The sequence below is a fragment of the Apteryx rowi genome, unplaced genomic scaffold (assembly GCF_003343035.1).
Source record: "Apteryx rowi isolate R43461 unplaced genomic scaffold, aptRow1 scaffold_16, whole genome shotgun sequence".
NCBI classification, from domain to species: domain Eukaryota; kingdom Metazoa; phylum Chordata; class Aves; order Apterygiformes; family Apterygidae; genus Apteryx; species Apteryx rowi.
The window spans coordinates 5,774,525-5,787,654 of NW_020447863.1; the positions used below are offsets into that span (position 1 = coordinate 5,774,525).

The 13,130-nt window shown below is 43.7% G+C and overlaps 1 protein-coding gene across 1 annotated transcript in view; it reads left to right on the top strand.

Annotated features, from left to right (window-relative positions):
- The window catches only part of ZNF618 (zinc finger protein 618), a 171,743-nt gene extending 163,782 nt beyond the window's left edge, over positions 1 to 7,961 (top strand). The window contains exon 18 of the mRNA XM_026059668.1: positions 804 to 7,961. Within this exon, the coding sequence (XP_025915453.1) occupies positions 804 to 2,317 (1,514 nt within the window). The 3' untranslated portion in view covers positions 2,318 to 7,961. The remainder of the gene's footprint in view (positions 1 to 803) is intronic.
- Positions 7,962 to 13,130: the final 5,169 nt, after the last annotated feature.

A 13,130-nucleotide genomic window follows, 5' to 3' on the forward strand; every position in this document is an offset into this window, starting at 1 on the left:
GCCAATGTGTGGCTTTATCCCCAACTTCTCCTGTGAACTTGTGCTTCAACACAGGTAATGTTAAAATACAGCCCCATGTGAAAGCAGTTCCCAAGCTCTTGAGCTAAGCAACTGGGGAGAAGGGTGATAAGAAAACGTGGTGTTTTGTGTGTTCTGATGTGGCCAAAAGTGACATTCATTTAGCCCAGAATCAGCGACAAAAAGTGAGATCACTGGTTGTCAGAGGAAGAATTTGAAAGTTGTGCTTCAACACCATTTAAGGTGGTGGAGGAAGTTGGATTTTTCACTGAAGCAACTCCTCCTAAAAGAACTGACTGAAAGACAAAGCCTAACTTGCAAAACACAGGAAGAAGTTCAGCCTTCCACCTGGGCTAACCGCATGGGTAGAGCTGTGACCATCATAGACATGATTAGCAAACAGCACACATGATTATAGCTTACCTAGGCAGTTCCTAAATGAACAACACAAAGATGTTGCTGGTGAGGCACTGAATTTTGATTAGATGATGTGTGCTCTGTTTCAGTTCCCGTGTCAGGGAAAGCATGCAAATAAGCTCCTTCCTGCTCTAAGCAAGGACAAAACCTGTCCCTGGAAGTGCCTCTGTCCAGAAACACTTTGGGAAAGAAATCCAGGTTGGAATTGCCTCTTCCATTATCTGGGCATGTTCCACCTGCTGGGTGGTCTGGGCCACTGGACCTACTGGGGTCTCTCTCAGAATTGTTCTGTGACTTCCTCCCCACTCCTGTTGCAGAGGAGCAATTCTCATCTGGTGCTTTCTCTCCCTCCTTGTATTTCACTGCAGCAACTGCGAGTGGTTCGGTAGGGAACAGCGCGATCCCAGAGAAGGAGCGGCAGAACATTGCCGAGAGGCTCCTGAGGGTGATGTGCACTGACCTTGGGGCTCTGAGTGTGGTGAGTGGGAAAGAATTCATCAAGCTAGCACAGACCCTGGTGGATAGTGGAGCTCGCTATGGTGCCTTCTCAGTCACCGAAATCCTTGGCAATTTCAACACACTGGCTCTGAAGCATTTGCCTCGGATGTACAACCAAGTGAAAGTGAAAGTCACCTGCGCCCTGGGCAGCAACGCATGCCTTGGCATTGGTGTCACTTGCCACTCTCAGAGCATTGGTCCCGATTCTTGCTACATCTTGACAGCTTATCAGGTGGAAGGCAACCACATCAAGAGTTACGTCCTGGGAATTAAAGGCGTAGACATTCGAGACAATGGTGATTTTATCCACCACTGGGTACAGAACGTGCTCTCAGAGTTTGTGATGTCAGAGATCAGGACGGTGTATGTCACAGACTGCAAAGTCAATTCCTCTGCGTTCTCCAAGGCAGGCATGTGCTTGCGTTGTTCGGCCTGTGCCTTGAACTCAGTAGTGCAGAGTGTGCTGAATAAGCGAACACTACAGGCTCGCAATATGCACGAAGTAATCGAGCTCCTGAATGTCTGTGAAGATTTGGCAGGATCCACAGGCCTCTCAAAGGAGACCTTTGGCTCCCTGGAAGAGACCTCTCCCCCACCCTGCTGGAACTCAGTGACTGACTCCCTCCTGCTCGTCCACGAGCGCTACGAGCAGATCTGTGAGTTTTACAGCAGGGCCAAGAAGATGAACCTCATCCAAAACCTGAACAAACACCTGCTCAGCAACCTGGCAGCCATTTTGGCTCCAGTGAAACAGGCAGTGATTGAACTGAGCAATGAGAGCCGGCCCACCTTGCAGTTGGTACTGCCCACCTATGTCAAACTGGAGAAACTGTTCACTTCCAAAGCTAATGATGCTGGCGTAGTCAGCAAACTCTGCCACCTCTTCTTGGAAGCGCTGAAGGAGAACTTCAAAGTTCATTCGGCACACAAGGTAGCCATGATCTTAGACCCTCAGCAGAAGCTGCGGCCTGTCCCGCCGTACCAGCATGAAGAGATAATTGGCAAGGTCTGTGAGTTGATCAATGAGGTGAAAGAGTCCTGGGCAGAAGAAACAGAATTTGAACCTTCAACCAAGAAACCCCGGGCAGCAGGGGAAGCCACAGCAGCTCAGGAAGAAGATTGGTTTGGGAAAAATGAAGTCTATGATTATTTGCAAGAACCTCTCTTCCAGGCCACCCCTGACCTGTTTCAGTACTGGTCGTGTGTTACCCAAAAGCATACAAAACTAGCCAAGCTAGCCTTTTGGCTCTTAGCAGTGCCTGCTGTTGGTGCCAGAAGTGAATGTGTAAATATGTGTGAGCAGGCTCTCTTAATCAAAAGGAGACGGCTACTCAGTCCAGAAGACATGAACAAACTCATGTTTTTGAAGTCCAACATGCTTTAAGACTGTCTTTTAATTAAAACAAAACTTTAAAACACTGTTCCAAACAAAGAAAAAGAATTTTAAGTTCTAAACACTGTGGACCTCATTATGAATGCCCCTGGAAACCAAGTGCTTTTTTATATATATATAAAAAATATAAATATATATAAAATTAAGTTTGAAAGGAAAGCTGAGCACGTGAGAGAGACAGCCCTCTGCCAGGAACGTGCTCCTTTCCATAGATAGTGTGTGGACTTGACAGACTTTTTAATGTTTTCAAGTGGGCAGACCAATGGGAGGCTGATGTTCTAAAGTCTTCAGGCAGCTGAGATCTAAAGTGACTTGAAGTTTCTTTTGTTTCTCCTCCACCCCACCTTTTTCCTCTTGTCCCCTGGGCCATCTTGCCATGGATAATCAGACTACATTGAACAGACCAGTTCTGCACTGGACTTTGCTCCTTTGAATAACTGTACACCTTGAGGGCATTTGTCTTCAGCCTTCTTGACATACGGTGCATGTTATCAGGGCAGCTGTGTTTTATGAACACCAGTATCTTTAGAAATCAGGAAGGGAGACTTCAAGGATTTTTTAATTTAATTTTATTTTAATTCTAACTTTTTCATATAAGGTTTTTCCAAACAACAAAAGTTACTCTTCTGTCTCCGCTCCCAGTTTTGAGTTTAACATGTTAGCTAGTGATTATAAGTTTGATTTAAAATTAAGAGAAATGATTCATGGCAGAAAGCGTCTGTAATTGTTACATTTCTTGGATTTCTTTTTTTTTTTCTTTTTTTTTTTAGCATAACTTCTTTTCTGAATTCTCAGTGTAAATTAGCTTGTCTGTGAATTCTGTACCACAGGGGTTCTCAAACTTGTTCATAGAGTAGCCCATTTGTGATTAAACAACATCCTTATGGGAACCGCGGCAGTTGCTTATATGGAAAAGCTAGAAACCAGCAAAAGCAAGCAAGCGGTGACAATACAGGTGTCTGTGGGCCATCAGCAAGCTTGTGGGAGTCTGACAGCTGCTGTTGAGAACCCTTGTACCTAAACTTTTTGTAAGCCTTCCCTGTACACACACTCAAAATAGCCTTCACATGGCCAAGGACAAACCAAGGTGTATGATTTTTCAGGGGAACAAAGATCATCAGTTTTGTCAAACTGCGGTTTGAAGGAAGCTTAGAGAAGTGCATCAGCTCAAAGATCCTTTTGAATGTAAGTGCTCCCAATTGAGTGCAAAGAGTATCTTCCCATTTTATTTGGAATGGTTTCCTCTAGTAGCACGAATGTCTTTTTAATACCTATAGTGCATTACACTACTTGTTATGTTGTTGAATTGTTCTGGCTAGGAAGGCCATGGGCCCTTAAACATTCACAAGTACTGGCTCACCCCAACTGCAATTAGAGATCATCAATAAAGCAAAAACATCTCAGTCACTCTGCTGTTAGTCAAGGCCAGTGCTCAGATGTGCCCAGTGCCTGTAGGCATAGTTCAGTGGGCTGCCGGACTGGATTTATGCAGGCTGTCAGATTTGGTGCCTCTTGGACAATTCCCAACTTCTGGTGCCAAACTGTTAATTTTTCATCACTGGGATTTGTATCCCAGAGGCAAACTGAGGCAAATTATTATTTTTGAAGTAATCTCTCTTGCTTCCAATAGTCTGCTCTGAAGCTGCAGTCACAGGGGCAGCAGAGCAGCATTGGAGGTTTAGGAGGATGAACTGGTCAGTAACATGCTCAGCTCTGACCAGGAAGGCTGGAGACTGAAGCCCTCAAACAGAGCAGGGGTGTTTTCTGATTGCTGACAATGCAGTAGTGAGACTGGGGGCCTTCTTTGAAGTGCTGCTGTTGAACAGACGTTAAACCAAGATCCCACCAGCCCATCTCTGGTTGTAATAGAAGTTATAAGTCCCAAGACATGTGAGAAATGGCAAACACAGTCAGCTAGCTCTCAGCTCTACCCACCCAGTCTCTCAGGCTTTGTGTTCGGGTGCCTTGAAAGGCACTGATAGCTTCATTGCCATGAGGCTCAGACAGGGGAACTGTTTGCATACTAGAGACCTTCCCTAGATAAAGGTCCCTGAGGATAACTCTTCACAGCCAGYTGTCTTCTCCAGATGACTCTTGCCCTTTTCAGCCTGGGAAGCAGGACCTACTGTTAGCCAGAGTCCACAGTTTGGGTTGTCAGCACCTCTCAGCACTGTTAATGGCATCAGGGCAAAACTGGCAATCTCCTAAATGCAAGTTTTGGGTGTAGATATCCTAACCGGTTTCTAAAAGACGCAGTCGCACAACCCTGCTGCCAACTGCAAGGGTAACAGTACCTAAAGATGAGCTGCCAGCAAGGGGAGACGTTTGTAGATCTGATTTCTCTGGCAGTGGCTTTTGCAAGCAGACATGTTGGTTGTAGAGCCATTGCTTCTTGCTGGTTTTATTTTCTCCTATATAAATGTTACCTGCTTGGCAAGCACAGCTGGGCCCACAGGTAACACATTTGTTTGCACTTGCAGTGCAGGAGAAACCTGTAGCAACAAAAATTAAGTCTCAGACTACAGAGAGGAAGAAAAATAACAGGCAAGAGGTGTGCTGATTTTGAAACATTTGTGCTATGCTGTAGGTCCCACTGAATAAAAACCAAGGGATGCTGCAGCAAGAAAACTTCACTGAAGGAGAAGTCCAAAGCAAGATTAGCTTTTGAGGCTGCAGAGCATGTTACAGCCCAGCTGATGGGCAGATCTGGAGACAGGATCTGTAGCTTTCTCCTAATGGCATGTTACATCTTTTTACCTGGTTAGCCTGAGACTCAAAGAGCCACTCACAAGCTCCTTGTCACTCTGGCATGACACCTTTGCATTCCTTTGAAAAGAAAGCTCCAAAACCCAAAACTTTTTTGTTAAGGGACAGGTTGGTAACTTCTGTGGGATTTTTCATCTTAGGCTTATCTCTGTCTGCAAGGCATAAAGGATGGGGAAGTGGACAAAAGAGAGTTAGCACAGGTTTAAAGTCCTGGAATTAAGAATGAGGTGAGATCGCAGTGGTTTGTACAACCATTTAATGCCAGGTTATGCATAGCAGTGAGCTGGACCTTGGCTGCACAACCAAGGCATACAAACAGAGAGACCACAGCTATCCTTAACCCCCAGCCATTTGCCTCTTCCCCAGTTTACCATATGGTCTTGGCATCAGATCTGGAGCTTTCTTGCTGTGATGACCAAAGAGAGGGATTGACTGGCCCTCTCCCCCATCCAGGTTACTATCACCTCCAAGGCAACTTTGGTTCTGGTTGTACTAATGCTAAGATGGATATTAAGCAAACATGCAGCAATGTCTGTTAGGTGCAATTCTCCCAAAGACTTAAAAACTCGACTTAGCAGCTGAAAAAGCAAAACAAAACCTAAAACCCTAAAATTGAGCAACCTGGAAAATCAGTGAGAAGAGAGGCTGGCTGGCTGGTCCCTTCTCCAGCTAGGCAATGGAAGATTCCACAGCTTTTCATGAGACTATGCAAGGTCACAGGGTATTCTGCTCGAAAGTGCTTATTAGTGCTCTGTCAGATCACAGGCTGACGTGTATCTGATGTACTAATGCCCCATGCTTGGTGTCTGTTAAAAGGAGAGAAGCGCATCTGGAGCACATGTACTTGTTCCATGTGCAAAGTTTTTGCTGTTGTTTCTCCTTCCCTTTTCAGGATTCATATTTGCATTCAGGAAGTGCAGATAAGGTCTGAATTTCAGAAACCCTTTGTTTGCCAGGTTATTAGGACTGGCTCAGCAGGAGCTCTCTCTGTAGAGCAGCACATGTGCTGTAAGGAGTGCTACTCATCCTGTGACAGGAGACAGGAAAGGGGAGAGTCTCTTTGGCAAGAGCTATCATGAGATTCTGCTTCCTTTTAGCTGGGAGGAGAGGTCCTCGGAAGTGGGATCATCCTGTGGTAGTTGGTGTTGGGAATTTACCTCTACTTGTTCTGTTTCCTTTACTCACGCTTGAGAAATGTATTTGGATATAAAAATGGTATCTCTGTCCTCCAGGAATTCATTTTTTTCTGCTGCTTACTTTATGCCTGACCTTGCAGATTTCTCTTTCTGACTTCACAGTTTGCTTTGAGAATGGTTACAGTCTTAGGTGGGGAGCAAGCACAGCAGAAGATGAACTGTTAATAATGACAGGCTTTCATGTCCTGTCTGAAGATCTTTGTTAATAATAGAAAACTCAAAAAGTAGGAAACAAAGGTAGAGCTCTTCAAAATCAAAGGTTGTTTCTGTGTGAATACGGTAGCCAGATGGTTAGTGGAGAAGAACTTGGAACCCATTTTTTTTTCCTGTGTCTTTTCTTCTCTCCATGTCTCTAGTGGTCTGGCTTGCAAGATGGGCTTGGTATCTTGGAACTGGTTAGGTTTCAGATAGAAGTAAGCTTTTCTTTTTGTCAAAGCTTTGTCTATTCTAGGAAAACTGATTTGGTTTGATATGAACTAGTGCAATTTAGAAAACTTGCTGTGAAAGCCTACAGTGGGTTTAAAGTTTGCCTAACTCGGATGTCTGTTAATTACCAGTTGAACCAATTTAACTTTGAGATAAGCATCCACATAAACCACCTGCACTGGTTTCACTAGATTGTGCTTGCTGGGTGTTTTCCGCTGCTGATCAGAGAATGCTTTCAGAAGCAGCTCAGGGAGTGAGGACCCTTAAGTGAATTTTGCAAATGAAGTTTTGGCAGTTATGCTCAAAGCCCAAGAATCACTGAAAATAGAGTAGAGACAATTCTGAAAATTTTGCTTGAGCTCTAAGTTGTGATATCTGAGTATTATTACAGTATTCAGTGAGATGTCTCAGGTTGGTTGGTTTGTTTTTCTCCAACTACTTGCAATAACATGGAAGGTTTTGTGTGAGTAGAAATTACTACATATGTTTATATAGGTGGATGAGTCTGTGTGGCCTTACCCAGTCTGAAGAATCATTTCCACATGCTGAATCCCCCAGTAGGTGAGCCAGGATGTAGTGTTGCACAGGAGTGAGATGAGTGAGACATTGTGCTACTTGGAGAATACTGTGTTCATTTCTAGAAAGCACCAAGTTACTGATAAATCAAAAGAAAGTAAAAGAGCAGCCAAAAAGTTACTGAAAGGCTAGTAGTTCTGTTTTCTATTAAGGAAGGACTCATATCTCTAAGTGAATCTCTCTGGCTAAAGGAGGAGGAGAGAAGCTCCTGTGAGCATTCAGAAGGAGTACACACAGGAGAGGACAAGTTCCCTATGGAATAGTTAGGAATAATTGGATGAAAGTGAACAAAAAGACACTAAAAACAGATTTTGGGAAACCTTTTACTGAGGAGAAGTCTGTTCATGTAGGAATAATCTGTTGTGGGAATGTTTTCTGAGCCCTATCATTTAAAACAAAGCCGTGCAAATAACTGGAGCAGACTGTAAGGCACAACGCTGCTTTGGACCTTACCGAGAGAGAAGAGACTGGATATAGAGGTTGGGCATGATTGCCCTGGTGCCTGAGTCCAGTCCCGCACAACAGCTGATAGGTCAGGAGGGTCCATAGAGCATCTTCCTCCACGTCCTCCCGTTCACCACAGCCACCAAACCCTTCCCAGCACTTAATATATATTATTAACCAGGTTTCATAATGGAAGGAGCTAGTTGACTGGCAGGAGGGGCAGAGGATATAACACCATTTCTGAGAGCAAATGTCTGGTCAACCCTTACACTGCCAAGGTGAAAGAAACTGGGGGTGGAGGAGAGTATTACGTGTTTTGCTGCTTCTGCTGTGCGTTTTCTGTGCTACGCAGTGATCTTGAGTCCTTGGGATCGGTTGTGAATCCCCAGAACCATCAGGTGAGACTCAAGGTCCTTTGTCAGATACTTTTGAAGATGTTGCCCTGTAGCAATAAGAACTCCCCTTTTACAGTGCATGGGACATGTCCACATGCCATGGGCAATCATCTTCCCTGGAGCTTCTGGAAATTTCACAGAACAAACCGATAAACAATAAAATACAGAAAGGTAAAAACAAGCACAGCTCCAAGTTGAATGCCTCTTTAGTACTGTGGGATAGTTTGCTTATGCTAGGCCAGAAATGGTAAACCAATGAGAGTGTATTGCCCTGAAATTTAATTTTATATATTGAATGTTTTGGGGATTTCTGTTTAATTTTTTTGTTTGGCTGGTTAGTTGGGTTTTTTTACTACTCCTGTTAGAGTCCTTTGTTTTATAACTTGACAGAAGAGTTTTGCTCACATTAGACAACGGTGTATCCAGTAGACCCTTTAGGGTTTAATGATCTGTAGGCAGCTGAGTTTGAATTTTTAGAATAGCTTCTGAAATGAGTCACATAAATGGCTCGTTCATGCACAACATCAACCACTGACTGAAAGGATTTTCTTTCTTCCCATTACTTTAGCGTCACTGACAGTGGTCAGCATGTCTTGGTGCCCAGGTGAGCAGCACAGCCTTAATGATAGGAATATTTTACAGTGGAATTGATGAGTACAGGCATGTCAAACCCTTGCTTTTTACAACCAAAGTTCCTTAAAAAGACACTTCCAGCCTCATCAGCCTTGAATGCTTGTTTTCAGTCTTCTAGGGGTTCTTCTGGTGGTCTCTGCAATGTGTGTGGATAAGATGGTATTTTTTTTTCTCCAGGATGTTGGGGGGGAGGGATTTTTTTTTTTTTTAATTTTTTTCCTTGCTATCTATGGAGAAGGACCTTTCCGCTCTAGGAAGGAGGCATGTATTCTGGAAGGAGCAACAGTCTTAGGAGCTGTTTTCCAAAGTCCCTTTAACCTTTTGGGGACTTTAATTGTTTTTTAATTATTTAAAAGGAAAACTGATAATGGATAAACTGAAACATTCGTGACAGGTGACTAGCCAAGGCTGTAAGTCCAGGAGGAACACACATCGTCCAGACTGTGAGGATTCTGGTCCACGCCATAGCTAGAAAGTCTCATGCCGACAAATCAAACCATCAGGAAATCCTTGTTTGCAGCCAGTCTGAAAAGAGAAGCTGTTCCTCGTTCGTATTTCTCATTTTTTGAAACCTCCTGTTGGGAGCTGAATTCTTGTTGTTTCATCAAGAAAACAATGTTCTCCTTTCCCTCCTCACCCTCCCCTCCCTCAGTAACTTTTGTGCATTTCCTTCCTTTCTGTAGATGCAGATGTTCTAGGCAATACCACAGATGCACCTGCGTGTGTCTCTACCTGCGAGTGCAAGAATCTCATGTCATCTTAAAAAATACAAAAAAAATATACAAAAAATATACAAAAAATATCTTTTTTAGGCCAGAGTTTTCTACAGGTATTAATGAATATTTTTCTTAATCCTTATAAGTTTTATGTGTTTAATATTTCTTAATACCGGTAGCATTAATTTATACTTTTGTAGCAACACAATATTTTTATAAACCGCCACCGCTGGCTTTGTCTTCATAATGGGGAAATGTGCGGGCAGCTGGCCCCGCACTGTACCATGTACTGTATTTAAAAGGTTATCTAATGTCACACTTGCTGTGTTAATAAACAAAACAAAACCTGTTTGAAGTCTCATGTATTGTTGGTGTGGATCGAATGACTCAATAGAGAGCAATATTGCACGGGGTTGAGTTGCTGATTTTCATTGTGATATATGAACGCTTGAGGCCAACTCAAGTTCTTCTGATTTTTTCTTTTTAGGATTTTTTTTTTGTTTGTTTCGTTTTTTACAGCTAAATAAATTCAGTGCTGTTTGAAACTTAGACTGACGTCAAATGAAAAGGATTATTAAAAAAAAAAAAAATCAAGGTGTTTAAATGTTGCTGTTTTTACAAGTCTGTTGCTGTCTGAATGGAAATATTCCACAAGAGAGAAGGAATAATTCCACTTAGGTTCCAAACTAGCTGAGAGCTCCAGGCCAGAGTTCAGTTATTTGGAGAGATATCTTAGAGACATGTTTCTGCAACATTCTTTTCAGAGTTGATGCCAAGGCAGAAGACAAACTGTAACTGTAAGAAAGCATCCGTTGCTTGAGGATTTTCATGTCAGTGTTGTATTTATGGTTTTACAATAAAACAACCTTTAGGAAAAAAAGAAGTGTGTGGGGTTTTCTATTTTCCACGTACATGTGTGGGACCTCACTTGCTCCTGAGCGTCTCAGTCTGAAGACAGAAAATATCCATTGCTAAATCCCACAGGGCAACAGGAGTTTCTCTGATGGACTTCAGCCATAAAATGCAGCAGTGGGCTTCTCCCTGCATCCCTTGCACACCCAACACTCCCTAAAACAGTTTCTAGAGCATCCTCTGTCTCAAGCTTGTCTGCCAGTGCAGTAAATGTGCTTCTCTCTTACCACTGAGATATTTATATATAGCAGAAAGTGCTCCATGAACCAAGACTCTCTATGGTCAGCTGGATGGGTGGGTGGGTGGCTTGTTGTAATGCGGTATCTGTATTCACACTGCCAGGACAGGTTCAGTCCAGCTGAAATTTATGCTGCAGAAGCAGTGTAGGCTGATATCGGGCAAAACAGTCTGACATGCCATATTCCTGTTCAGCATAGTTGGAGATTTTCAGTTGTATCAGCAGATTCATCTGCCAGCTTGTTTTTGCCCTAGGAGAAAAGAAGCAATCAGGCACTCAACAGGCACTAGGTAGGCTTATTCCTCTTTCTACAAGACAAGGTCCTTAATAGCTATTTGTAATGCCAAAATATCACAGGGCACAGAAATCTTTGCTTAGAGACTGTGCAAGGCTTGACCCGTGACAACGTGTCTCACAGGGTCACAAAGACAGAGTGGTGAATGGGGATCAGCCTGGCACTGTCAAGGGCCTTATTCGGAAAATACCTCCTGGGAGCCATCAAGAAGTCACTCTGTGTCATCAAACACTGTGGCGTTGCCAAAACTTCCATATTGGGCACTGCATGTGGAAATGCAGTCCTGCTGATGCTGTTTGTCCAGAGCGCCAAGATCTACCTCTAAATGAACCAGAAACTTCTTGGTAATTATCCTGAGTGGAACATGTATATAGACCAGGGTTCAGAGGAGATGGACTACAAGCCACTGCTGTCGAATCTGTGGTGCACTGTCCATCACCCTTCATGTATCCTTTTCTTTGACCTATTTTGATTTCCTCTGGGGTTTTCTAGCCTTAAAAATAAATAGATAAATAAATAAATAATAAAAATTTTGCTTGAAAGTTAGCTAGGAAGTAGGAAGTCTGCAGTGAATTTGTTGGCTGAGAAAAAAACTCAAAGACATGATATAATGATAGTTGTGGCAGTTGGGTAGAGTTATCTTGGTTAAGTCAAGTGTGAGGATGAGCCACAATAATAAAATTATCAGACTATAGCATTAAGAATGGGTGTAGCTTTGCAGTAGATTTGATGTAAATGAGTGATTTCAGTAAACAGTAAGATTAGATGTCCTCACATTCTAAGCAGATGTGGGTTAGGATTTGTTTGGAAATCTGAATATGTAAAGTGGATAATATATAGCTTAAAGGCATACAAGCCTGGAGGAGAGTCCTCCTTGGCAGGCCAGTGTCTCCTGGCACTGAATTGTCCTGTTTGGTAGGCCCTTTTGAAAGAATGAGTAAGATTGCAAGGGGAACATAATAGGCTTAAGCTAATCTTGTTTTATTTCCCAATTCTGATTTTTGCCTAAATGAGAAAAAAACATTTTGGTTTCAGTAGCAAAGGAAATGTTAACTCAGGATTCAGTTTCTGCTGGAGGCAACTTATAGTTTCCTTTAATTTCAGAGGGACTGATGAATCTAGCGAAGTTAATTTAATTCACCAGCTCTAATCTGATCATCTGCAATTTGTCTTCCTTGGAGTTTTGTTCATCCTGGGATCCTCCGTGTGGGAGCACAGTGAGGAATGGGGAGCTCAGCCCAGGTGCGTTGCACAAGGGAGGGAGATGTGTGGGCTGTGCAGGTTAAACCTCTGAACTTGTGTGTGTGTGTTGGCCGTGTGCCCCAGTGAACATGCATATGAACAATACATCTTGCCCAATCCACGTACTGTAACATCTCTGTCCTGATAATTGCAATTTCTGCCTTTTGCTCCTTCTACATCTACCTTCCACCAGCTCTGTCAGGCCTCAGCGTGGAGATGGGGATGAGCCAAGGCAGGCCAGGCCTACAGGTCTGGGTTGGGAATGGTGGGGCCGTTGCGGAGCTGGAGACTGGCACCACTATGGCATCCCTGAGGCAGGGACTGAAGGCCCTGGACTGGGCTGAAATGGGGTCCTGGGCCCTGGGCAGGAGTGTGTGGGTCCCTGGTGAGGCTGTGCAGGGCCATTAAGGCCTGTTGATGCCCTCAGGACACACAGTGGCTCAGGCTGTGGGTCAGGTAGTGCTCCTTGTCCAAGCGGCCTAATGTCCCTTGCTAGGGATTCCCTATAACTCCTGAAGAAGGGCAACATAGGTAGGCTATAGAATCACTTCTCCCATGCAAGGAAACCCCCTGGGACATTTCTATGTATGTGGTCTTTGTATCATCCCATGTAAAATGCGTCCAAGTACAGACGCTTCCTTAGGTTCATGCCACAAAGCAGTGAAGAACAACAAACCATGAGCGTGAGATCAGTTTAAAAAAGACTTTAATAGTGAAATATTAACAGTGCAAAAGCCTGACATGAAAGGCAAAAGCATGGCTATCAGGAGGGGGCTTGGCATGCTGTTATGCAGGGTGCTGCCAGGGTTTGAGAAGTATTGTGCACTGGCAGAGGTCTGAGGTGGCATGTTCCTCACTCCTGGCTCCTGCTTTATGGGTTAATGGTGAGTGAGGAAACAAAAGCCTCAGTAAAGTGCAAAATTCAAAAGGCACAAGCAAGCAGTGTCCTGCTCTATCAGCACCAT